We start from the raw sequence: 27,845 nt of genomic DNA, 5'->3' as shown, positions 1-27,845 counted from the left end.
AGGTCATTGATGAAGAAAGTGAACAAAACCAGCCCCATAACTGACCCCTGCGGCACTCCACTGGCTGCCACACTGAGCCATTGATTACTACTTTCTGACCCTGATGCTCCAGCCAGTTTTCTAAACACCTTACTGTCCATTCATTCAGCCCATACTTCCTTAGATTGCCTGCGAGAATGCTGTAGGAGACCGTATCAAAAGCCTTGCTAAAATCAAGGTACACCACATCCACCAGTCTTCCTGCATCCACAGAGCCAGTCATCTCATCATAGAAGGCAATGACGTTGGTCAGGCAAGACCTACCCTTGGTGAATCCATGCTGACTGTTCCTAATCACCTTTTTCTCCACCAAGTGCTTAGAAATGGGTTCCTTAAGGATCTGCTCCATGATTTTTCCAGGGACTGACTGGTCTGTAGTTCCCTGGATCCTCCTTTTCCTCTTTGTTAAATATGGGCACTGATTGCCTTTTTCCAATGATCTGGGACCTCTTTTGGTCACCATGAATTTTCAAAGATGATGGCCAGTGGCTCTGCAATCACATCAGCCAACTCCCTCAGCACCCTCGGATGCAGCCCCCATCTGGCCCCATGGACTTGTATATGTCTAGCTTTTCTAACTACAGTAGTTCCTAATCTGTTCTTTTGCCACTGTTGGCAAAATACTCCAAGACCAAGATCTTGCCAAGCAAGGTATAATTTATTCCTATATTTATTTAAATCCAGTAAAAAGTGGAAGCTCTTTCATTTTACTTATTTAATTCATTTATGTCTTGAACTGTTTTTTGGAATAATTTATTTTGCACCATTTACAGCTAAGCTTCTGAGGTCAGAGGAGACCTGAACCAACCTCAGCTTGATGTCCCATGTCACCAAACATTAATGCTTTTGTTCCATTTAGCCCAAAGCAATGAGAAAGTTTAAAATCACAAGTGCTGAGGGGCAATGACAATGAGACCACCATGCTATCTCCACTCCCAGATATCTACAGTCTCACAATTTGTGGAAAAATGTGACAGATCACAAGTTAGTTAGCATATAACACTTCAATTTAGCTACATGCTTAAGTCTCATTGCAGACAATGCTTAATTACAGTGCTGCTCAACCTCTAGCCTGCAGGTGAATCCAATCTGCAGAGCTGTCATCCAACCCATTGGGCTCCCCACAGGTCTGGAGCTTCAGGAGCAGTGGCGTGATGGCAGCATTAATTGCTGGGACTTCCAGATCCACAGCAATTAATGCTGCCACTACTCCCCTGCTGCCAAATTTCTGGACCCATGAGGAGCCCTGCAGGCTGAATGATACAGATCTATGCACTGGACTGTGCAGGTACATGGTGTCACTCCACGGCTGGATTTAGTGTGCAGAGTCAGGCCAGCACACAGGGTCACTCCATGGCTGGATCTAGTGTGTGGGGCTTGACCAGTGTGCTAGATCACACTTGTGAACCAATCCAACACACCTACTCCATGCTGTACTTGAACTGCAGACCAACCCTGTCTATAGGATCTGGCCTTGTATCACTCATCTGGCCTACAGGGCCAGTAGGTTGGGCACCACTGCTTTATTGAACAGGTCCTAAATGAGCAATGTAAGTTTTCCCCAAAAGATTGTAATAGTTATATTTTTCTTAATCTGTTTAGGCTTCAGATACATTTTTATTAGTAACAAGAAAAATTACATAGACATTGTCAACAAACACAGAGCTATGCTTATTTTTCATTGGGGGGAGGTACATTTTTGAACAGCTATTAATTTTATTTTGAAAAATGTAGCTAGTTCACAAAGGCTTCTTGAAATCTGTCAGAAAAACATTAGTGCTGACAGATGAGGTCTGACTTGCCAAATGGGTCAAATGACTTTGCAATTCTGGTATGTTCAGAATCAGCTATTTTTTCTGTCCTTTTGTGGCTGGATGGTAAGGGAAAAGTCTAGCTAAGCTCAAAAGTGCAGAGGATTCTATACTCCATGGCATTTTTCTAATATTTGAAACCAATCACCTGGGCTACTTGCATAGTAACAGATGTGTCACTGTCTTGTATAAATATTGTGACCTGGAAAAAAAAGCCACAGAAGAAAATGTACTATGTGCTGCTAATTTTATGAAAATACCAAGCTCACCTAAAGATTGCCACGGCACTGCATGGCACAGACCATTGGGAACGCTATTGTAAATTCAAACTTTTTTGAAACTCCTGCTATCTAGTAAGAAAGTACTTGATTGTAAGATGTGATGGAGTAATATTTGCTGAAGAGTTTTTACACGAATACCTGCTGGTAATGGAGTTGAACAGAAAAGAACTTTTCATAACTTAAGATTCTTTTAAAAAAAACCTTTTAGCATGCTATGAAAAAATGAATGTACCAAATAATATTATATGATGAAACACAATAGTCAAATATATACATTTTTTTCAATCAAGCTTTTAAACAAGAGCTCAGGGGGAAAAAATCAAACACTTGTTTTAATGTTTGACTTTCTTGCACCTTCTAAATAGCCAAATCAATCCTTTACACAAAGGTCTATAAAGGTACACTGTTTCAAAACAATAACTGGATGAGACTGGATTTTTACAGCATAGCTATAAACCTTTGAAAAATAAAGTTAGAGTGGCACCATTTCCAGCGCTAAGTGCTGTGTATGTCTACATCTGCCATCTGCTGCTGTTATAAAACTTAAACTTATCTTAATAGTGATATATTACTGCAGAAAGTCAGAGTTCTTAAGCTAAAACAAAACTCCTTTAAAAGCCAGATAAAATACAGGCCAAGGGAGAGGGCTTAGACTTTGTCAAATCTGATTTGTATATTCACACAAACATTTTACTTTTAAAATTTTAAAACATTCTTTTCACATTAAATAGGATGCATATTTCACAAATCGATTTTCAGGTGTATTTCCTTTGAACAAAGGACCAGATTTGCCGTGCTGGTTTTTAACCACAGCTTTAAGAAATATATGATTCAGAGGTTTCTGTCTCCAGCATAAAAAGTTTGCCATCACATATCTTATAAAAACTCCTTCAACTTGAAAAGAAAGCATTAATTGTGGTGGCCCTTTTTTAACAACTTATTTTATAGCCACCATTGTTTGCATTGATACATAACGAGTAAAAGACACAAGAGAGGGAGTTAGAAGTCAGACAGAAGGCAGAGTAGAGCTGCATCTTACAGACTAACTGAATCAGAGATGCATGAACTTTCACAAGCAAGAGCTCACTTCATTAGATGCTATGGAAGAACATGCAGTGAGCAAGCTATCAAATAAAGAGAGTGAATAAGTTACGCCTGCACTTGTAAACAACTGTGACTGGCGCAGCATAAGACATTGCAAACATGAGTGCTGGTGCCTCTTTTGCTTCACAATGACTGTAAATTTGGACTGTTGGCTCTCTGGGCTCTTTGCCAAAACCACGCACCAGATTCAAATAAAGAGAAGGCAAATAGGCAACCTGGGGTCCAAAATCTTAATTCTGACCTTATGCACAGCTCCATGGGAGGCTTGTGCAAAGCAAAATGTTTATATACCATAGGAAAGAGTAGGGGAAAACTGGAAAATACTTACAGAACAAGAATGTATAAGAATTTCTGCATATGACATGCATTTTTTAGTATTTTGAAGCCATCAATCATGCAAAATAATCAAATCTACGCTTATAAACATTCTGCTAGTTCTAAGAAGGTAACAACTTAATGTGTGTTTTTGTTTCAAGTCCTGGTTTCTCTGAACTTGAGACAAACTATATTTTGACTGGATTTAACTTATTTTATTCAAACCATGGATATTTCTGTTACATGAACTTACGATGTTATGGATCTTATTAAATATTAAATATGGATAACATATCAGATAACAGTTTAGAACATCCCTCCTCTGCAGGAAAAAGATCTCTTGCACTTAACAGCAGAATTTTGCTTTTCTTCTGCTGAAAATAACGAGCTGAGATTGTTGTATAGTCCTCACAATTGGGTATAATGATTTTGTTCAATCCATAGGATACAGGCTTCTCATAACTCTTTACTTGGGGAATGGTTTAATAATTATTTTTAAATTGTGAACAATCACAAGATTGTTTACTGTATTTACCTGACTCCGAGATTACTTTGAATTTAATATGTGCCCCCACCAAATTAGATTCTAGACATGGAAAATGGTCATTTTAAATAAATATATAGAGAGAGCACAAGCTTTTGTTGGCTGAAGCTCTCTTTATCAGATGCTGTGAAAGAACATGCACAAAGCCATGTGTAAGGAGGAGACAGGACTGTTGCGAAGCAGGCAAGCAATAAACCTATGGCAAAAAAGGAGTCACAAAAGCTAATCCAGGTAATGGTATAAGAATCTGTAGTTCATGCTAAAACCACACTTAAAACAATCCAGTCTATAGATGATATCTTGGGCTAAGTACAGACATTCAAAAAGCCCCAGCAGAAGCGCTCTATGACACTTTACTTAAAGCATTATATGTTAAGAATGTGAGTGAACTGAACAGACGTTTGCTGTTCAGTGGCTGGGGGGCACTCCCGTACTTCCCAGGAGGCTGCTGGAGTGCCCCCTCTTCCCACCCCACTGGTTGGCAATTGTCAGCAGCGGCTGTTGGTGGAAAGACACTGAACTCCTTTCCCCCTGCAGCTCCCCTGGCCAGGCAGCGGCACACCATGGGGCTGGGACTGCTATGGAGACAGTGAACCCAGACCCCTTTCCCCCGCAGCCCTCCCAGGCTGGCCATGGGGTCTGCCTGGCAGAGGGTGGCTGCAGGGGTAAGGGGTTTAAGTTCTGTGACCCCACAGCAGCTCTGGCCCCAGAGCTTGCTGCACCCTGCCCAGTGGGGGCTGCAGCAGAAAGGGGTCTGGGCTCTGTGTCCCCTCTTCCCTAGCGAGGCAGCAGTGCTCTGCAGGGCCGGGACTGCTGCTGGGACACAGAGCCCAGACCCCTTTTCCCCCACAACACCCAGGTCATGCTATGGCGTGCTGCAGGGCTAGAGCAGCTGTGGAGAGGGACCTCCATTTCCTCCCCCCAAGCCAAGCTACAGCTCACAGCTGGCCAGAGGGAGGAGGCAGGGCTGGGATCAGAGGCTGTCATTGACCCAAGGCAGTGACAGCTGAAGGAGTGGGGCTGGCCCAGTGCTCCAGCAGAGCAAATGAGCTCTGCCCAAGGCCAGAACAGGCCTATCAGAGTGCTTAGGGTTGGAAGGGACCTAAACAGATCATCAGGTCCGACCCCCTGCCCCAGGCAGGCTTCAGAGTGCTTTCTGTGCACTTAAAGCATGATAGGTAGGGCCTGGTTTAAGTCATGATTAAGTGATTTTCACAAAAAATGCAATTTGCAATGAAGTGCCATATGGCACAAGATGATACAACATGGAGCCATGGGGGCACATGTGACACTGTGCACTGCCCAGTCCCCACACCTACCCACCCCGGCCAGTGGCAGCAGTGAAGGTGCATCACTGGACAGGGCAGGCAGGCAGTGGGAGGGATGTGCCCCATGCTACCCCAGCTGAGTCTGTGTGCGCGGAGTGGAGCCAGAGGCAGGAGCAGCGCAAAGCTGAGGGGCCCATGCTCCAGTCCTCCTGCCTGCCTTGCAACCCTTTGTTATCTGCGGGTGCTGCTGAGCTGCTGTGGTGCCAGGCAAGTTCGGCTGAGCTGGGATCTGTCAGGTGCGGACACATTACCAGGTGGGTCCCCCCCTGCCCCTTCAATTAGTTTTTAAAGATTTACTTCCTTTAAGAACAGCCACCCTCAGGTCGGTGATTGTGTGTCCAGGGAACTTAAACTGCTCTGCTACAGACCTGCATGTCTTTCTACAGCTGACATCAGAAGGGTATTCATTTACTCTGCCACATAGAAATCACCCCAACTGTCCAAAGTAGACAGCAGAGGGGCACTGTGAGAAAGTGATGGCATATATAATATTGGAAGAGCTGCAAGTGAACCTTGAATCTTATAATTTGTGTTATTTGGTCCTGTGATGAGGCGGTCTGTATTGATGCTGGGGCACAGAAGTTATCTGAATCCACTGCAAGGCCTGGTACCTCAGTGAGACTGGGAATTAGGTAGTCTTTTGCTTGAGAGATACCTTTCAACTTTGGGGGCTGTAAACCAGGACAGGTTTGTACCTATTGACTACTTTGAGACAGTCATCCTTTTCCAAGAGCGGTTAGAGGTCATTAATGATGTGTCTAAGGTGTTCAAGACAGGAGCTAGAGCTGACAACCAGAAGGATTCTGTTGTCCTTGTCCTGGGGTTGGTATTATAGCAGGTTGGTGCGAGGTCTGTATCTGGCTTTGTTGATTGCAGTAACTACGGTTTTGGGATTGTACTGTAATTGTAGGGATCTCTGCTCAAGATCCTTAAAGTACACATTCCAGTTGATGTGGATACAGCTAATGCAGGGGTGGGCAAAATACACCCCATGGGCTGGATTCAGCCCACATGTGCCCAGCTGTGGTGCATGTCTGGGTGTGCAGCGGGGCTAGGGTGGTGCAGCTGCCTAACTCCATTTCCCAGCAGCCCCAGAGGTGGCAGAGGCTCATTCCAGCTGCTGCTGCTGCTGGACCCAGGCCTGCTGCCTGTGCACCCCGGGCCACACCCACTGCTGGGGGTGGGACATGTGGGCAGGGTGCTCAGGCCAGGTAGCTGGGATTAGGCCATTGGCTAGCACAGAGCAGTATTTGGGAGCGGGATGGGTGGGTGGGAGACCCTGGGATCTTGAGGCAGTGAAAGTGTGGGGCCGGGGCCAGGGCAGAGCCACAATGCACTCAACACACATCCCTGCCTGCAGAACCAGGGCTCTGCCCTAGCCCTGGCTTTGTGCTGTTACCACCCCAAGAGCCTGGGGGTCTCCACGGAGACTGTCCGAGAACTGTATAGGCAGGGCACTTTGCTGGGCAGATGCGACTGAAGCACCCTGCTCTCATGGCTCCTGGCCAGTCTCCATGGAGACCCCAGGATCTTGGGGCAGTGATGGCATGGGGCTGGGCTGAGCTGGAGCAGAGCCACAATCTGTTCTGTGCATGCCCCTACCTGTGGAACCTGCACCCATTGCAAGGGTGTATAGGCTGCAGATCAGGGCTCTGCCCCGTGCCCTGGCCTTGCGCTGTCACTACTCTGTGACCCTGGCCTCATCCATCCTTCCCACTCCTGAACACCACTCCCAGCCAGCCTGCGGCCCTATCCCACATAGGGAGTTTTGATGAGTTGTTGCAGAGGATGGGGGGTGGGGTCCTGACCTGGCCTGCAACACCTCAACAAAACTGCTTATGTGGCCCATGGGCCCAGATTATTGCCCACCCCTGAGCTAAAAGAAGCCTTTTGTTTCATACTACCTTTTTTCAAAGCAAACTATGGTGATCTAATGGTTTCTCTCTCAGATGGTCCTGAGGGAGTCTGATTGCATGTCAAGACTGTATTTGTTTAGGAATGAATCATATGCAGAAATGAGACTGGAACCTTCTCCAGAAAATCCTTTTTTCCAAAACCCAAAGTTGACCAGTGCCAACACCATATTTTCCATCTTGCATTCAGATCCATGTGGTCTTGCAACCACTTAAGTAGAGATAGAGGGCTCCCAGCCTCTTTTGGGTTTCTTCAGATGCAGTAAGGTTTAATGTGCTTCACACAGAGCATCTTGGAAGAGATTAGCCCTCCCTATGGCACAAATAGCGTCTGACACAGATGTCCGAAGAGAGGAGGACATGGAGTACATTTTAAAACAAGCTCTCCACCTCAGAACATTTGGAGACACAGACAGGTAAAGCCCAGAGGAACACATGAGTATGAACTGCACTTGCCCCTGCATCTCAGAAGGAATGCACAGAGGAGGAAGAACATTTCAGCAGCCTCACCTTGAAGGGTCTGGTACCAGCACAAGACAAAGGCAAGGTGACATTGTTGAAAAGGTTAAGGTGGGAACTATTAATTGGCTATTAAGATTTAATTATACAGGCAAAGCAAAACAGTAGGTATGCAGATACAGGATGTTAAGACTCAAGACATCTTTCATTTGACCAACATCAGGTGCTACTGGAAAAGTACGTGTACACACACACACACACACACACACACACACACACACACACACACACACACGAAGATGAAACTCTTAACTGCAATGTCTTAACAAGAACTGCTCAGAAATGGCAGTTTTCCAGATTTTTTCAGCACTGAAGTTCTCTTACCCTGAAAAGAGAAAACTCCCAGGGTTTCACCATGTTCAAATGTGAAAGCCAATTCTTATTTTGGGCAAAGGGTCCTTCACACAGTGAAACCACATTTGAAATAACAAGCCATTCTCCACTATGATCATCCAAAAACAGGAGAAGGGAAAAGAAAGAAAGAAAGAATCAAGATGTCTTGCTGCCTTACTATTGATTTGGTTGCATTTTTTTTTAGTTCTGCTTCTATGGCAGGCAAGTAGGGGGCACTCCTGCACTGAGCCACCCGCCTCACTGCACCCGACCAAAAACCACACTTTGGCCGTCTCCCCTAGGGCGCCTACATCTGGCCAATCCCCTTCCTGGAGCACACCCTCAAGTCTCAGGTATCTGCTGCCACCACCCAGGCCCTGGTCTTTGTTAGGGCTCTGTGCAGCCTGGTGTACACATACCCTGTTAACTTTGGGGATCCACTGTGACCTTTTGGGGTGCTTATTTTAGCCTGAAGTGTTCACAAGTAGCCTCCTGTACCGGAGGAAAGTAAAAAAGCCATGCCCATGTTAGCTAGCCAAGCAAAGGGAGCTGTAAAGGCTAGTCTTTCCCTCTTAAGTATCCACAGTGAGGCATGCTATAACAGATAGCTGTATTGGTTACAGAGGTAGAAGATGAGGAAGAAGTACATGACACAGGAGTACAGAAAGAAAAAAATGCCTTGAGCAAATAGACTGGGCTTGTTGGCCCTTTGTAACATGTGGCTATAGTTACATGACCCTAAATTACTGGCTAAATTTCAGGTAAGTTACTCACACGTTCATTCAGAGACTGAAAGAACTCCAGAGGCTTTTTTGCTTGTTTCAGTGTCCCAAAATAACTTCTTCCTCCAAAATGGAGTGACCCCTTTAAAAACTTTTGTGACTTTATCACTAAGTCTTAACCAGAAACAGGCAGTATTGGATGCAGACCAATCCTTTTAAAAGTCGTCAGCATCCTCAGGTAAAGAGCCCACGGTCACACAGGTTGTTTGGTAGGATAGAACTGTACAACTACACTGTGTAGTCCTATAACACAATGGCAAAATTCTTCTCAGTATCCGCACCACAATGGACAAGGACAGTAGTGCCAAGGACAGTAGTGGCCCCAAAACCTTAAACTGCTCAAACAAAGCAGCATCTAATTGAGAGAAACGTAACCTCAGGGAACACTACAAAGGCACATTAAAGCACCTGTAAGTACACCTAGAAACATATTAAAAATATGGCAACACTTCATGCTTATGCTCTGCTGGCTTTCAGTTTTTATTGAAAACTGTCTTGTTAGGCTAAAGAAAAAACACTTCCAGATTCCAAGCATTAGAGTCCAAGGATTAAGCATTATGAAGCACTATGATTTCTGCATAAGAATCAATGTTTCATTTTTTGAAAGCTCCTCAAATTTCAATGTTTGTTTTCCTTCCTAAGTTGTGCAGATGTAATGCTTGCTCTCCAGCATACTAATTCCATGATGAATTTCACAGAAATGTATAAAAAAAGGTTGGATTTGATCTGTTAGGACAGGACAGGTAGAGGCAGGACACAGGGAAAAGAGCATTTTTGGAATTCCTTTCCAGTACACCCATGAACAGTGGACAGTAACAAAAAGCATACCACATACAAACAGCTCATTTGCCTTATTACCAAGAAAAAGTCTCTTTAAAACTGTGCCATGACCTGTTCAAGGTTAATTAAGCCATCTGGAGGTATGCCAGCAGATTGTCAGAATCTGTAATAAGGCTCCACCCACTTTCAAACACCTCCCACCTGCATTTTGCATACCCAAAACTCTTAAATAGGCAAACTTAAGACACACCCTATTAACCTCTTTATAAAACCCAAACTCCAGAGTGATTAGCAAATAACTAAGACATGCATACTCTGTCTATGCCACAGGGCATGTTGCAACATCAAATCCCTTTAAAGTTCTTTGTAATTAAGCCTGAAAAGAGCCCTTGCATTATCAGATATGCAAGAGGCACAATTTATGTTACTTCATTACTATATACTGAAGGTTAACTCCTAGGCAGTTGTTTTTGTGCATGTTGATTCATGAAGACCAGAAAGGAAAACTCTTATCCATTTACTTCAATAAAAAATTCAAAATGAGCCCAAGTTATAAGTTCCATGACTGTTATTGAATTCTTGAAAACTAAAAGGCAGAGTATATCTGCACTTTATAGACTAACCAAACAGATCTATATACATGTAGTACTTCCTGTGTAGACTGGCTGCAGTCCATTTCATTTGGGTGAGTGTGGTGCTATCTATGAACAGAGAGATGTAGTTAACATAAGAAATGCTTTCTCTTTATATATGGATCCACTTTGTTTAGTTTGTAAGGTGCAAATCTACCCTGCTTCTACTTGACTTCAGACTAACATGGCTAAAAATCATTTATTCACTAACTTCTTTGGCCATGAAAAAAAATAGTCATTATGTTTTGCACTTCTATAAAGCATCTACCTTTGGTATTTCAAAACCTTTTACAAATGTTTATTAATTAAATCTCACAGCCCCCATCTATCCAAAATAGTTGTTGTGACAATAATTTTGCAAATTGGGAGATGCAGACATTGAAAAGTTAAGTGACCTGCCTCAAGTCATGCAGGCAGTAAACCTGACAGTTCATCCTTCTGCTTCCAGTTCAGTACAGCATATTTAACTGAATGTGTTTTTCCTGTGTGATTATCCTGTCACAATATGTCAGACCAATACTGGAACATGCAATTTATGTGAGAGTTCTGGTCTTCATATATATTTGCAATTTTTGGTGTACTGGGGTTCTCCAATCCTAATGAAGATTCTTGGCACCCCTACAAATATAGGCAATTTTACCCACAAGAATCATTCCTGTTCTACCAACAGCAGCAACATACTGGTACCTCACACTGACCTCAGTACTTTATCTAATTTAATACATTTTCTCACATTTCCTTTTTCCACATCTCAGCCTGACTTTGTAAACATCCATCATCTCATCATGCATTTAAATTACTTTATATTTTTATTCTCCACTCCAAATGTTAACCCTTAAGTCAAACAGATACCACTTCTTTCACTATGATTACCATGAAGGTTTTGTCCACGTATCACAAAAATAAGGAAACCATGACTAAAGGATTCTACTGCACCTTGAACAGAGTCCTCTTGTGCTCAGAAACAGCAGTATATTTTCATTCCAAATGAGGATTTTCACAGCACTGGACGCTTAAATAAGCCTTCACAACTAAGTTAGCTCTTCAATACAGGAGTGCTCAACCTCTGGCCTGCAGAGCCATCATATCTGGCCTTCTGGGCTTTCCACAGGTCTAGAAATTTAACAGCTGAAGCAGTGTGACCATTACTACAGCAACACTGGCTCCTGCCAAAATTCCCAAACCCCAAGCTCTACAGGGCTAGTCAGAGCCAGGCCACAGGGCTGGGTCAAGCTCCTTTCACCTGTGGGGCTATGTTAGGTTCAGCCTGTCCTCCGCTCACCTCTGTGTGGCCAGATGGTGCCTGCTACATCTGCCAGACACTGGATCAGGACCACCAGCCAGATCTGGCCCAAGGATGGACTAGGCACTGCCCATTATGGCCTGCCAAGGCAAAAGGTTGAGCACCGCTGTTTTAGTACATATGGTGAACCTTATTTTATGCAGTACCTTTGTACAGTTTACATTTCCAAATGCTTTATAGTCCTCTGAAAAAAATGGAGCACTCTTGTTATGTACAAATGTGCATTAACATACTGCCTTTACATATTAAAACAATACTTTTCTGTATGTCACGAGATGAAACAGCACAATTTATCTGATCTGAAAGAGCCCAAACACTGTAATTTCCAATTCAAAGCACACTGTAGAAAATTTTACTATTTCTGATTGCACTATGAAGAAAAAAACCCAAGCATTTTTTCTCTTTGGATACTTCAAAATAACTGATTTTTTCAAAGTCTCCACAAAGAGACCTCCAATGCTGTAACAGACTACATGCATTCACTCCCAACTCCTCCATTAGTCAACAGTATAGTCATTCTGAAACAAAGAGTCAAGAAGTTCAGTGTAAGAATAAATACAAGTTTGAAAGGAACTTTAAAAAAATAAAACTATAAGCAACTGGAAAAGTGGTGCTAGTATAGAAACATTTCAGTCTTTGTTGCAGGCCTACTCTGGTGCTACTGCTTGGCACTTATCAGAGTACCTTTCATCCAAAGATCTCAGAAGTATTTGCCAGATATTTAACCATAATCCCTGCAACAGTTATGTGAAGTAAATTTGGATTAGTAGTTGGGTAAAGTGAACCACAGAGGGGTTAAGTGATTTGCATTTGGTAATATCAGCAATCAGTGCCTCAATTAAGAACAAAATTAAGATTTGCTGATTCCCTATTTCTGGGTTTCTAACCATTAGAAATAACTCCTTTAAATTTAGCACACTGCATAATTCACGAACACAGGTGAACTGCACAAATTACAGAAAACAATATGCCTGTTATTACCCTGACTCTCAATTCCCAACCCTTCAAATATCGTAATGCAAAAGAATGCCCAAAAAGAGAACCACACTTTTTACCCTAGAGTTACTAGCATTGCGTTAGTCAATCAGTCAGGTCTGTACCTGCAAACCTGATAGCTGAGCAGCCGACATCCCCTGCAGGCACAGAGTCTGAGCCACAAATGCATTCAAATCCTCTAGAGAAAGGCTGTCTACCTGAAACAGAGATGAAATAATACTAGCTGTGAGCTATGGAAGAAAAAAAAAAAACTTTTTGCAAAGTGGTCTCTATCATTGCGCAAACAAGTAACGCTTTTTTTTTTAAATCTCTGCCCTACTAACTGTGTAAGTACATTCCAGCAACAAGGACTGTAAATGAAGAACTTACTTTCGCAACACCAAATGTCTAGCTTTTTACTATTTCCAGTCACCACTTCCTTCCCCCTCCCTACAAAGTTCAGTTTCATGTTTGCCCTCTTTTTTCCTTAGCACCAGGGCATTTAACAGTAAATGTAATACCAAACATGTTCTAACAATAATGTTATTTCAGAGGTATAAAATATCTTAACACTACAACAATAACTCTCTTCCAAATGAAGACCACTTAGAGTGGATCACAGTTATGATGGCTAGTATGACTTAACTCAAATGTTGTACTGAGCTATCAGTTAAAAGTTGTCAAAAACTTGCTACATTGTTAAAAATTATAACAATTAAAAATATATTTTATTACTTCAGATAATATTAATTTAGAGTGCTTTCATTTTTTTCCTGGGGGCTGAAGCAGAAGGAGAGAGAATTTAAAGTTTTGGAGAAAAATGGAGGAAAAACAAAATCACATCTCACTCAGGAAAAAAAAGGGCAACTCTAGTGGGACAAAACCAAGATACATCTAACATTTTCCTTCAAATATTTCTGATAGCAGGGAAGTGCGGAGCTTGCCCCTACAGAGAGACAAAATGTCTGATTCCCAGATCCACAGGTCTTGGTGATCCAACAGAGGGACAGGACCATTTCTGTAGGAGCTCTGTGCCTCCACATCAGCTACTGGCCCTGTGGTGCTGCTTCTTAAGCTTCTGTGCAGCACAGCTCTAACAGGATTATGACTTCCTATACTCCTGCCATAAAAAAGATATGCGCTTAACTTCTAAACATGTCACGGCTGAGTATGTAATAATACAGTTGATATTGTTATAGGTTCTGAGTTATGCTGTGAGGAAGGTCAATATGGTGGGCACTGTATGATTTCTTATTACTTGGAGGTTTTTATGAAGATACAGAATCTGCATTGTCAGTGGAAATGTGCCATTTGGAGGTTGGAATACAGGTGGGATGTGTCCTATAACTTGGCATTGCCTTTCTTTTAATGGTTCAATTTGTCATCAATGGAAAGGAACTGAGGAAGACAAGAAACATAGGGACTTCACTTACTTTTCTTACCTGGTATTAAAAAAAGTTTAATATCCCCCCCAACCTAACCTTACCCTACCCCCAAATCAGTGACAGCATCACAAATCTGGCAAATTCTGCATTAGAAATAACCTGCTGATCCTCACTGTGAGCACTTCTCTCTCTGAAAGGTCTGGCAGATGGTAGGGCAGGGGGGGCCCTTGAAGACTAACTTGTTCAGAAAGGCATAAGCTTTTGTAGGAAACACTTTACTCCATCAGATGTATAAAAGCTCTGCTAAACTTCGCAAAGAAAAACTGACAACTGATTGGCTGGTAAGATCTGCTAATATTCTTACCAACATTATTCTACCCTGCTCTATTTTTATTTTCAAGGCAGGTACGAAAATGCAAGCAAGGGGCAACTGTTAAACCCTCAAACTCTAGTATGTATAGCCAAAGAAAAAAACTACTATAGAACAACTACAGAAAAATTATTTTAATAAAAATTCTGCTTATGCTAATAAGTGAGCTGAAAAAAATTGTTTTGGCTTTTTTGGTACGTACAGGTTTCCCTCGCTTTATGTGGGTTCCGTATGTGCGAATTTGCTCTTATGTAATGACCCTTTTTATACTAAAAATTTGTTACATGTGAGGTAAATTCGCTCTTATGCGACTGGTGTGGCAGAAGCCCAGAGTCAGCTGCTTTGTGCAGTGCATTGTGGGAGTGACACACACTAAAATACAGTTTCTTGTGCGGATCTGTGCCCCTCACTCATTGTCTGTGACGTGTTTCTGTAGTTGCCATCCCCATTATGATAGTGCCCTGTGCTTGTGTGTACTGTCTGCTGTTGGTAAGTACCAAAATTGTTCTGTAAAAGTGGTACAAATGGGCCTGGGGGTCAGTACAGTTGAGGTCTTGGAACTTATCCTTATCTGTTACATTTTAAAGTGGGTTCCCTTTATGAGAATTTGAGTTATGCGCCATTTTCCAGGAACACATGCACAGCATATAGCGAGGGAAACCTGTATATTACTTTCATTGGGTTATTCACAACTAGTCAGATAACCTGAGATGAACTAACTAACATGTCAAAATATTAATTTCTGAAAAATGCTTTATTTTGGGTTTCTTCCTACGCCATGGAAAAAAATGGTAAAACCCACATTTTTTCATTTTAAGGAGAAAAACCTGGATTTTCTCATTTTAAGGAAAAAAACACAGGAAATGGTGCATTTCCCCTTACAAGATGGCAGAGTTCCAGCCTGCAAGGGGTCGAGGAGAGAAAAGGATGGCAATAAACAGGGGGCACCATGTGCATGTGCACACGTACATGCCACGAGGCAGCCTGGAGAGCAGCTCCCCACACTTAAGTCTGGCAGGGGAGGGGGGTGATGACGGAACTGAGGCCCCCATAGTGAGAGAGGAAGTGGGGCAAGGCTGGGGCTACTGCCCACCTGGGGTGGTACATGGGACTTGGGGCCAGAATGCACAGCCACAAGGCCCTGGCAGGGAGCAGGATGAGGCTATGGGCAGCTCGTCCAGGGGGGCGGTGTGGGAACTGACACCTCACCAATGCATGCACTCCCAGGGGAAGCACCTGACCCCAGATCTGTGCGTGGGGTAGGGGCAGGCTGCCTGCTGCAGGCTTGGGGCTGCCCACCTGCTGCCCTCACCCTGGGCCCTCTGTGGCCCAGCATGTAGGACCCGACGTGGCAGGGCAGAGCAGGGTGGGCAAACTCAATGCCGCCACTGGGAGTCCTGCGCTGCCCTGGCGAGTTGCCCCCTGCTCACCTGGCAGTAGAGGGGGTAGCAGTGTGGAGGTCTACTCTTCACTGCTGCCAAGAGGCAGGGAGCACCTCGCCAGAGCAGCGCAAAAGTTCCCAGCACTGGCAACGAGTTTCCCCACCCAGCCCCACTCTGTCCTGTCACACCGGGTCCCACCTGCTGGGCTACAGAGGCCCCGGGGGGAGGGCAGCAGAGCCTGAGCCCACAGCAGACAGCCTGCATCTGTCTCCACAATGGGCTCTGCTTCGGCTGTGCTGGCCATTGGGGAAGGGCAGCCAAGCTTTGCACTCTGTTCCACCGCAGCAGCCGCTGCCTGCCACATGTGGCAACAGGGGCTTATGTGCTGTTGTGGGTGGCAGGGGGCTGCAGATTCGAGGCCCTGGCCCCGTAGTCCTGGCAGCTGGGGGCCCCCTCTGGCAGGGCTGCATGGGGGCAGGGGGCTGTGGGTGGGAAGTGAGGGACACCAGCAGGGCTGTGGGTGTGGAGCACCAGTAGGGCTGGGAGCAAGGGGCAATGGCATGGGCAGGCCACCAGCATATCAGGGCTGCTCAGAGCCACAAAGCTGTTGGGGGACAGCCGCAGCTGTGGACCCGTGTCCGGGTGAGCTAAGGGAGCAGCGGGAGCTCTGATTTTGCATGATAAAAATCCAAAATCAACTGCTAAAATGTATAGGTATTTAAGATTTATTTTATTACAGTGACTAGGGCACTGGAAGGCTTCCAAACTGCTTCCAAATTGTAAATATATCAATAAAATATACATGCATGTATACATGCATACATACATACATACATACATATATAGGCATTTCATTTTAATCATGGAAAATGCAGATTTGTGGTGTTTTATGCAGAGAAGTTGCATTTTTTATCAGAGAATTTGCAGTTTTTAAACAGAGAAAACCAGGATTTATAGATTAATAGATTGTAAGACCAGAATGGACCTTGGAAGATCATTGGGTTCAGCCCCCTGCACCAAGCAGGAAAGATAACTGGGGGGTCAGCAACCCCAGCAAGGTGACTGTCTAGTCTCCTCTTGAAGATTTCCAGGGTAGGCAATTGCACCACCTCTGGAGGGAGCTTATTCCACAGTCTGGACACCCTGACTGTGAAGAAGTTTTTCCTAATGTTGAGCCTGAATCAATCTTCCAGGAGTTTGTGGCCTTTACTCCTGGTTTTCCCCTTGGGTGCCTACTGAACAGTTGCTCATCGAGCCCTTGATGTACTCCCCTAGTGCAGCAGTAAACTGCTACCAGGTCCCATCTCAGCCTTCTTTTCCTCAGGCTGAAGAGTCCCAGATCCCTCAGCCTTTGCTCGTATGCCTTTTAAGACGCTGATCATACAGTGGCTCTTATTTGGAATCTGTCAAACTTGTCTATGTCCTTGTTAAAGTGCGGTGCCCAGAACTGGATGTAGTACTCCAGCTGTGGTCTCACCAGTGCTGAGTAGAGTAGAAGAATCACCTCCATGGTTTTGCTGGAGAGGCACTGAAGGATCTTATCATGCACCCCATACCAGAGCACTTACAGAGCATGTACCAGAGTGGATCCTGGTACAGCCACTTGCAGCCTTCTAGCTGCCAGCCACAGCCAGCCCAGAACTCCACTGCAGCTTCCTGGGCAGCCTCCTGGCTTGGAAATGCCCTGAAACCACAGCTTAATTACCCTGATTAATCCTGGAAAAGCCATTAATCCATGCTTAATAACATGTGGATTAATGGCTTCCCCAGGCTTAATCAGGGTAATTAAGTCAAAGTTCCAGGCCATCTGGCAATCTACAGGGAGGGGCGGGACTGCTGAGGCCCCTTGGCCAATCAGAGCTGTGGGGGAGGCCCTCTACACTGAGCCCATGAAAATGGCAGCTGGCCCCAGGAACTGCCTGTGAAATTGTCCAGCCCCCTTGAGTTCAGTAAACCCCTAATTATAGCATGTGGGACCTAAGTGACTTGAGCGCAGGTAATCATTTGAGCAACTGGCTACACGAGGATAGCTGAAACTGACTAGAACTAACAACACAAAAAACATGGCACATGGATGGATCTAGGATTTTGAAAATGGCTTGTGCTGGGAGACAGTAGAAATTCTGAGTAGAAATGTTGCTGCCACTGCTAGGCAGTTGGTTTTCAACTCTGGGTGGACCCAGAATCAAACAAGGGTACGACTGCATCAGTGTACCCACCCTGGATCTGGCCTGAGTTGGCATAATTTATACTGATGTACAACTGTTATAGTTTTTTTACAGGATTTATATCCAAGTAAAGTGACTTGCATCAGTATAATTCACTCCATTTAATACCCAGTTAAGCATTAAACCAGGGTAAACATCTCTGGTATCTGTACTGCTTTAGTTAGTTCATTGGTAGTTGATAGTTTAGACTGATGCCAGAATTACATGGCTGCTCACATTACTTACTATTACAGTAAGTAAAAGTTTAATGTATATAGCTGCAGCCATGAATTATAGCCTGTAAAAAGGGTGAGCTGAGGTGTGAAAAAGTCATGAGAACTGATCAAAAAGGTCTACTATGGCCATACAGATGGTCTGTTCAGATGGTCTGTTCACGGGCATTTGAGAAATAAGACATTATTATGGAAATACAGTATTTTCTTCTATAAGCTAACACAGGTCAAGTATAACAAATTAAAATTTATAACACTGTACTATCAAGCTCATCATCTGTCTGGGCTAACAAGCAAGAGAGAAACAGGCCCTGACTAGCAATGATTATCAGAAAGTCAACTGCAGTATGAACTGCAAGTGCTGGATGTAAAGTAACCATTCACCTCACCTGCAGCAAGAGGTACATCAACAGGCAACAGACAGCTGCAACAGGTGCTTTCAGAGCCTTGAGCTCCTCCACCATATCCTGAAGATGAAAGCATGCCAGAAATGTGCTATACCGTTGATTTTCTATGTCTGGTCCTTTGCCAAGCCAGAGCGTTCTCAAACTAGGCATTTCACCTATAAAAAAAAAAAAAATCAACTGTTTTCATTTTGGCTGTAGTAAAATAAAACTAAAACTTTCCCATCTGAACTAAACGTTAGAAAGAAACAAATGCCTGGCTCTTTAAGCTTGCAGGGACTAGAACATGAATATTAACTGAACTGAATTAATACAAGTATTTAAAAAACACTGGGCTGCAATTCCATGGTAGACTCATGCTTTTAACACACCAGGTTTGATTTGCTTGCAACATCACTATGGGCAAACCTGAACCAAAAAGAAAAAGCAACTGACAACATTAATGCCCTTCCCCAAGTGGATGCAGGGTGCAAGGAGAGTTCAGCTTTATCATGAAGCTGCACTCTGATAAGAATCAGCATATCCTCTAGATCAGAGGTTTTCAACCTTTTTAAACGAGTGTACCCCTTCCATCTCAGTTTCAGCTCATGGATGCCTTTATATTTTTTTCTTGTTTTTAAGGGGGGGGCAGATTAAGACTCTGCGGTGAGGGAGGGAGTGGGGCAGGGGCAGGTGCTGCTCAGCTGGGGCGGGGCGGGGCGTGGGATGGAGCTGTGAGCAGCTTGTCCAGGGAGCATGGGGAGGGGGGCAGCTCCTGCTGCTGCATGCACTCTGGGAGGGCATGTGACCCTGGATCTGCACAGACTGGTGCAGGCTGCTGCTGCGGGGGGGAAGACTGAGGCTACAGCGGTGGGGGAGGGAGTGGGGGGAGGGCAGGGGCTGCCCAGCCAGGACAGGGTGTGGGACTGAGCTGTGTGGAGCAGGCGCTCCCACCCCTGTGTGCACCCCGGGAGGGCATGGGGGGGCATGTCCTCAGATCTGCACTCAGGGCAGGTAGCGGCAACACTGAGAGAAGGGCTGGGAGGCTATCATGAATGATGGAGTGGCTATAGCCCCCTCTCCCATAGGCCCCCGCAGTGAGGGAGGGAGTGGGGTTGCCCAGCTGGGGTGGAGCACGGGACAGAGCTGCGAGCGGCTTGTCCGGGGGGCAGCAGCTCCCACTGCTGCACACACTTGGGAGGGCATGGGGGGTGCCCCCAGATCCGTGTGGGGTGGGGCGGGGCTGGGGCTGTGCCGGGCTGTTCCCAGTGGGGGCTGGGCTGCACTGGGGGCGGGCCTATGGGAGGGGCTGCAGCCACCCCAAAATTCACCCTGCCAACTAGCAGAGCCTGGCCCAACACCCCTGCCGGGAACAGCCCACGTTACCCCAGTCCCAGCCCGCAGTGACCCACAGCCTGCCCAGCCCTGCGTGCCCTCCTGGGGTGCATGCAGCAGCAGAAGCCGCCACCCCCTACATGAGCCACTTGTGGCTCTGTTCTGTGCTCTGTTCCAACTGGGCAGCACCTGCCCCTTCTCCAGCCCCAGCCCCACTCCCTTCCTCACTGCGGGAGCCTACAGGAGTGGGGCTATGGGGGAGCTGCAGCCACCCTAAAATTCACTATAGCCTCCCTAACTTCCCTCCCAGCACCACCGCCCACCCTGAGCGCAGCCCAACCCAGAACACCCCCGCCCCTCCCCCGCCACCAGGAAGATCCCAGCACCATCCCTGCTCCAGCCTGCCCCGCCTTGCAAGCAGATCCAGGAGCACATGCCTCCCATGCCCTCCTGGGGTGCACGCAGAAGTGGGAGCCACCCCACTGCGGGGCTCAGTCCCATGCCCTGCCCCAGCTCCACTCCCTCCCCCAACAACAAGCTTACCAGCTGGATCTGGCTGCTCTCCACACAGCCAGGCTGCACTCCTAGCCACCCACGTGCTGTGCTGCAGCTGCATGCACGCACATGGAGTTCTGCGTACGCCCTGTGACCGTTTTAAGTACCCCTAGGGGTGCATGTACCCCCTGTTGACAACCACTGCTCTACACGGCAGATGAAAGGCCTCAGTCAGGACCCTGTCAGGGCCAAAGCTTTAAGGAACGAACTGGCTATCTATGGGCTGTTCTAGCAAAGCAGGGGTCATGGCTGTATTCTAATAGTATAACATCTAAACTCTATTTTTCCTCCCTGCATTTCCAGTGCATCCTTCTGTGCAGTATCTAAGTCTCTGATGTTTCCCTCTAATTGTCACTTCCCAGCCTGTGACTATTATGGAAAATACAAGATATGTCTCTCCACTTGCATTACTTTTAATCTACTGTCAAAATAAATAAAACTGTAGCTTAAATTGCCAGAAGAATATCTTATCAGCTGTGCCTTAGAATCCCGACTGAAGAAACACTTCTAAAAAGCAATTCTGCTTTTGTAGCTGAACAAACAAAGAGGTGCTAATTTTAAGTTTGGACAGATTAAGCTACATTTGGTAACACATTTCCTTTTATGATGAGCAGCAGCTGCATTCAACAGTTAGAGCTACTTGGTAACAATAAATGGTTAAAGTGTCTAGATGCTGAGTTCTAGATAAATGACATGTTTACTTAGCAAAGAAAGCCTGTTAACCAAATGATATTATTCCAAGGGAGGAGAAAAGTTAAAAAAACAAATTCTTAAATACTTTTTCTCTTTACCCCTCAGAATGTTTATTTAATATTCTTAAGATACTGTTTCCCATCAACGGACTTGAATCATACAAACATAATTAACTGCAAATTCTCAAAGTCCTTTGCATATTACCATACTAAATAAAGTATGCATATTCAGGCTTTAATTACTTGTAGGGAAATGTATATAAGTAATATATAATTTAATAATATTATTGGATCCTGCTGTTCAGTGGTCGAATCCATGTCTGCCAAGTGGGTGACCAGGGTTTGATTCCTGGGCACATGCATAACTTCAGCCCACTGAAGCACCAAACATCAGGACTCAATCTGGCCTTGGGATACTGTCTCAATTGTCTAAAGGGGGGATGGAAGGTTTTGACAGTCTCCACTACACCACTCTGGCCCAGGCATACGTCAAAGGTCTGGATGACCTCTCATGCATACACCTTGATCCAGAAAGATCAACGTTTCCTACTAATATTATATGTTGGTATATATTAAGTTTCCTCTACAAAGTAAATAAATCCTGAAAAAAATTGTATACACACACACACACACACACACACACACAAATACACACACACACGTACCCCCTGTGATGTGTGTGTGTGTGTGTGTGTGTGTGTGTGTGTTTCAGGAAAAATTGAACTATATATACATACTCAAATATGTATAACTTTATTAATATTGTCCTGACACACACATACATACATACACACACAACATTTTTTTTTAATATAAAGTGAATATATATATAAGCCATAATACATTTCTATGTATCAAGAAAATATTCATTACACACACACACTTTCCCCAGGAAAATACCAAACAAGTGATTTGGGATAAAAATGCTAGATTACTGATATTTCATACACCAGAAGTGATAGTTCCACTTAATACAGTGTAGCAGGGCACTAAGGTGCCTGCTACTGAGAGAGCCAGGAAGACTCCTCAGGTACCAGTTGCTGAGGCAACTAGAGGGAGCTAATGATCTGCACCTGCCTAGCCAGCTGACAAGAAGGGGCAGGGCTTGGCTCCTATAAAAACCACAGGCAGGAGGCCAGGCGGCAGTTCCCTACCAGCAGCTAGGAAAGAAGGAGCTCCCTGCCAGAAAAGAGAAGCCGAGCCGAGATGCCAGAGCAGCGCTGGTCACCGTGGTGGGATAGAGAACCCTAGTAGGCCTGAGCGTAGCTTGCGTTGTGGCCCAGGGGCTTGTGTTTATGTTGTTGTTTGTGACTGGTGGTTTGGGTGAGGCTATTAGGGGATGGAAGAGGCCTCATAGGGGACTCATAATAGTGTGGGGGACCCCAGTGCCAGTGAGGGCGCTGCATATGGGGTACATAGACCCCAGCCCGAGAAGGGGGCATTGTTGAGCAGCCCCAGTGCGGGCAGGGTGAGCCCCAGAGAAGGGGGCAGCCTTGTGGTGAGCCCGAGGGACAGGGCGGCATACTGAGAAGGCCCCCGAGAGACAGGGAGGCGTACTGAGAAGGCCCCGAGAGACAGGGCGGCATAGACTCGAGAGAAGGGCATAGAAAGAGAGAGAGAAAAAAAAGAGAGAGAGAGACGGGACTGCAGAGAGCCCGAGTGCCATAGAAGGCGTGAAGATGGAGAGAGGGACAGAACAACGTCCATTACATGTGCGAGGCCTGGGGCATGGTATTGGGGTGGTAGGAGCCACGCATAGCCCATGGGGCTTGGGTGCATGGGACACCCATGACAGGAGAACCGTGGCCAAGAGGACAGAAGGTAGCCTCTCTATAAAATATATAAAATCAAAGACGTGGCGGGCGAGAATCGGAGGGTGCAAGACGGCTGCTTGGCATGGTGAAGGAGGCGGCAGGGGAGAGCACGGCGACCCTGACGTCCCTCCTGTTACATACAGCATACATAAGACCTAGAATACTAAGTCTAATGCTGGAAATCACTGCATCAGAAAAATGTAGGCAAACAGAAGAGGTTCAGAAAAGCAACAGAAGAACTGTCCTATAACAAACTTAAAAAGGAACAATGTACATAGGCTAAACAAATGTTGAGGAAAGAAAATAATATTCTACAAGTACAAATTCTTAATTCTGAGAGGGTAACCTCCCATGATTCCAATGGCTACAGCATCCAGAAGGTTTTAGATCAGCAACCCTAAGGATAGATGGAGACATGACATTCAGAAAAATCAGTTAAAATATGGTATTCTCTCTTTCATTGCAAATATTTTACGAGAATTGTATACCAGAGATCTACATGAAAATAGATTATTTTGCTGCCTTCAAAATAGCAATGGCTAGCTCATTGGCTATCCCTCAATACAAGGATGATGCCTGCCGGGGGGCGGGGGAAGATTACTGGTGAGTTTTAAAGTGGCTGAGGAGTCCAATCTGTGCTCTGCAAGTTTTTCCACAGATACAACGTGGTGCCTTTGAGGGGGCACAACTGTTGGCCAGGGTGTTGTGCACTTTCTTTCCTCCTTTGCCATTTCTTGGCTTCCTGAGCAAGACAGTTCTCTTCAAAGTGGGTTGCAGCTTGATGTATGGTGCAGTGCTATTGAGACCTGTTAAAAGCCATCACTTCCCAGTTTGTAGGGTTGATGCCACCCTTCTTAAGGTATGCTTTCAGGATGTCCTTGTAGCACTTCTGTCCTCCACGGGTCCTCTTACCATGACTAAGTTTAGAGAATGGTATGGTTAACGAGGTCCTCCAACCTGGTCCCTCCCACAAGACTCCCTATCGCCATATACTAATCACCCTCTGACGTGACGTGCCTATCCCACCACCGAGATAACTAAGGCCCCTAAACTACTAGGCCAGGAGGCTCAAAAGGGTGCCTCTGGCCTCTGGGCCACGTGGATTGCCCTGGGCTTGGGTTCCACAGCCCTGGCGGCTCACCCCACTGGGGTGTTGAGTCCCTGCCTCTTCCTAAGGCCGCTGTGGGTCACACAGGTCCACTGTCCGCCCTCCGGTGCGGCCCGGCGGGGCCCCGTTGGACACGCCCCGGGTTACCTCTTCTCCGAGGCTCCCATGCAGGCTCACTCCTAGGTCTCGGCGCCGGCTTGCCCCAACGCTGCTCTCTCGGCTCCTGCCTTTGGTTCCTCCGGTTCCTCCATGAGTGTTGCCGCTGGCTCTGCTGCAGGTGCAGCTGCTGGATCCCATGTCGGCGTTGCTCCCACCTTTACTGCCGCCTCTGCGGCAGACGTCGCTGCCGGCGTTCCAGCTGGCTTCGCTGCCAGCTCTGCTATCGGCGTTCCAGCCGGCTTCCCTGCCAGCTCTGCTGTAGGCGTCGCTGTCGACTTCATCGGAGCCTCTCTTGGCTCCACCCCGGGCTTCCCATGCTGCTGGGCGTGGCGGCTGATCCTCTCTGTGTGAGGGCTCTCCCCTCAAGCCTCCACTCGTCAGCCGCCCCGCTGCATCGTCGGGGCCACTTTTTATCTTTCCCAGGCGGCGTCTCCCACCCACGCTGCCCGGCCGCAGCTGTATATACATGTGGCTAATTACCCTCACCGGTGGTTTCGCCGCACGCCTCTCCTCCGGCTCTCCAGGCTCTGCGATAGGTACGTGGGGCTCTCTTTTGGCCTGGGGTCCTTCTGCCACCCCAGCACCCCTGGGGCAGTACCCCAAGATGGTCTAAAGCCACACTGAAATTCTGGATGGATATCTTCGGCAAGGGGGAGGAGGCGATTCAGATGCAAGTAAGAATCTTCCTGGCAATGGAGAGGAAGGCAATGCCTTGCTAGTTCCCACACACTGACTTGTCCTCTTTCTTGAAGATGGTCACAATGTTGGCATTCTTTAAGTCAGGTGGAACTTCTTTGTTAACCCATGTTTTGATGAGAAGCTGGTGAAATTTTTTCGCTAGAGCTGTTCCACCAGCTTTAAAGACCTCTGCAGGGATGCCATCTGGGCCTGACACCTTATTGTTCTTGGTGATGGCAAGCCAGACTTCCTTGAAGGATGGGGGGGACCAGTAAGAGGTTCTATTACTGGGTGTTGAGGGATAATAATTATTATAGATTATTTTGTTACCTTCAAAATGGTAACGGCTAGCTACAGTGATAACGGAAATCATGTATACTGAAAAACATTCAGCACAAAAATCAAAATACCTCATTCATAAAAGGGTGCTGCTTTCATCATTGATGAATAGTGTTCCGCATTCTCAGTTTTTATTTAAAAAAAAAATCCAGGCATTTTTGGGGGTTTATCTTTGAAACATAAAAACTGGGATGAAAAGGAAAAAAATCAGTTTAAATCAGGGAAAAATTGGCAGTGAGGAAGACAGGGAGTAAGGCTGGGACTAGGGAAGGGATGGGGGAGGGGCACAGCACAGCCCATCAGCTGCTTCCAGGGCTGCAGCAGGGAGGAAAGTGTGGGGAGCTGTCAGTGGGTGTGGGGCATGACTCTTGCTACTATGCAACCCCAGGAGGGCTGTGGGGCCTGTGCTGGACTCTTCCTGGGGGGCACATGCCCCTGAATCAGTGGCAGGAAGCATGTGGCACTGTGCTTTGCCTGTCTTTCCTGGCTGCATTCACGCCCCTTTCCCCCTGCTGCAGCAGCCTGCTGCCGGGCTGCCCTGGTGTTTGGGGGCAGGGGGGAGTGGCACACAGTTAGATGTTGAGGGGAGGGAACCCAACCCTGGCACCAGCACCTCTTGACTCACCTGGGGTCAGAGCTGGGAGCCCCGCACCCCCAGGCAGTGGCTCCAGCCCCATGGGCCCGTGCAGAGCAGCTGGGTGCAGCGCCCACTGCAGGGAGTAGAGCCAGGCTCTCCCACCTGCCCCCCCAGGTGTGGCTCTCAGCTCCCAACACCTGGCGTAGGGCCAAATTAGCCACCAGGGTGCAGCTCCATCCTGCCTACCCCAGGAGTGATTCCCGCGGCCAGTCCTACCCTGCCCGGGGTCAGAGTAGGAACCCTGTGCCCCCAGGCAGCGGCTCCAGCCACCCTCCCCTGGCCCCTGTGTGGACACTGCTACCCCGTTGCCACCTGCTCTGCATTAATCTAGTTAACAGGGATTTGAACTGAAAAATGGGTGTAAATCAGTAAAAACTGAATGATTAAAAAAAAAAAAAAAACAAAACAAAAAACAGCCAGGGAATTTATCAGTAAAAAATTGGTAAAAAGTGAGAATGTGGAACATTATTAATGAACTAAATCTGAAACACTGGAGAAAAAAGTGCCGTTTAAACTATGAGTTATTTTTGCCTGTAAAGAAAATATAACCTTCTTCTATTGGAACACCACAACCAAGGTATTTATCCAAGGACTTCTATGCATTTTACAAATAATTAAACTCTATATCACTCCTAGGACTTACCTATTATTTTAACATTCATATAAAAGACAAGTAGATTTAAGAACAATGACATTTAATAACTGGCTGTATGTGACCCAAGACAAATGACAGACAAAAAAAAAAATCAGTACACAGAAGGCTTAACTTTCAGTGGTTTTTTTCCCCCAACCACTAGATTACACCCCCTTTCTACATGGCTTCAATTATTTTATAGTTGTCTGAAGAAAAAAGATATTTACTTGGATATAGAGGAAATTTATATTTTTCAAATGCATCTGGGTACTGAGCACCTGTATTTATTTAAATTCACTTTTGAAAAAATATCAGAGAGAAGCAAAAATAAAACCATTTTAAAACACTCGGTTAACACCTGAGATGATTGCTATGAGAAGGATTATTCAAAGGAAACGTAACTGTTTTAGGATTTAACTAGTACAAGTTTGTGTGACTCAAAGAAAGACACCCAAGGATTCCGTGACCTTTTGTCTGTTTTGGTGTTTCTTCAGTATGTAGAAAATGGGTGAAGAACTATGTTTAGGAGTATACATGATTATACTTCCTGTAAATTCCTAGAGTAAAGAGATGACTAGATCATTGGCCTGGTCAACATGAAGATGCAATAGTTTGAGCTTTCTAGCTACAAAGGTTTGACCCAAAATATCAAAAGATCATTGATCACATTTATTTTTTTCCTGCCAATACCTAAGTGAGAATAAAAGATATAATTAAATAAGTGACCATGTGAAAAACAGGAAAAAACCTCAAAGGTAAACTTTTAGTTCTGTTGGTTGAGCTTCAATAACCAATTTCTAATAAGTAAATAATGCATTCGAACACAAACCAGTGGCATACATTAACACTGAAGTGTCATTAAACTCTTAATTATACCAACTCATACACGAATTGCACATAAAGCATAGATAGAGCACAGCCTGAATCTTAAAAAAAAAAAAGAAAAAAAATCAGTTTGTCAGCCTGAGGTAATAAATACTGAAATGTGGCATTGCAGTAAAAACAAAAGAGTCAATAAAATAAAGCCTTAACATTAAGTATTTACATGCACAGGAACAGACTAAGCTATAAAAAGATTTTCAGAAGACTTTCCTTCTCAGGAATGCTTAGCATAAGCCTGCCAATCATCCTGGCTGTTTTTTTAAGGTTTATTGCTACAAGCCAGAATACTTGTTAAATCTGACTGTTTAAAAGACTTTGAATTATCCCCTTCTGCAAGCTAATCTACCAATTACAGATGTCTGTAGATCCAGTGATTGGAACAGAAATGCACAC

The 27,845-nt window shown here is 45.5% G+C and overlaps 1 protein-coding gene across 10 annotated transcripts in view; it reads right to left on the bottom strand.

Moving 5' to 3' along the window:
- The window catches only part of FAM120B (family with sequence similarity 120 member B), an 84,881-nt gene that overhangs the window by 38,316 nt on the left and 18,720 nt on the right, over positions 1-27,845 (bottom strand). For 9 of the 10 annotated variants that reach the window (XR_002087829.2, XR_002087827.2, XR_009455763.1 and 6 more), the window contains exons 5-6: positions 18,626-18,798; positions 12,785-12,877 (exon numbers count right to left, since the gene is read on the bottom strand). Coding sequence is in view for 6 of the 10 variants with exons in the window: in XM_019479873.2 (XP_019335418.2) it covers positions 12,785-12,877; positions 18,626-18,798 (266 nt within the window). In the remaining 4 variants the exon portion in view is untranslated. The remainder of the gene's footprint in view (positions 1-12,784; positions 12,878-18,625; positions 18,799-27,845) is intronic. The other variant, XM_019479872.2, reaches the window with a different exon arrangement.

This window comes from Alligator mississippiensis, chromosome 1 (assembly GCF_030867095.1).
Source record: "Alligator mississippiensis isolate rAllMis1 chromosome 1, rAllMis1, whole genome shotgun sequence".
In the NCBI taxonomy this organism is placed as follows: Eukaryota; Metazoa; Chordata; order Crocodylia; family Alligatoridae; genus Alligator; species Alligator mississippiensis.
The sequence above is the reverse complement of the archived record's forward strand: the minus strand, read 5'-3'. Positions and strand labels throughout refer to the sequence as shown.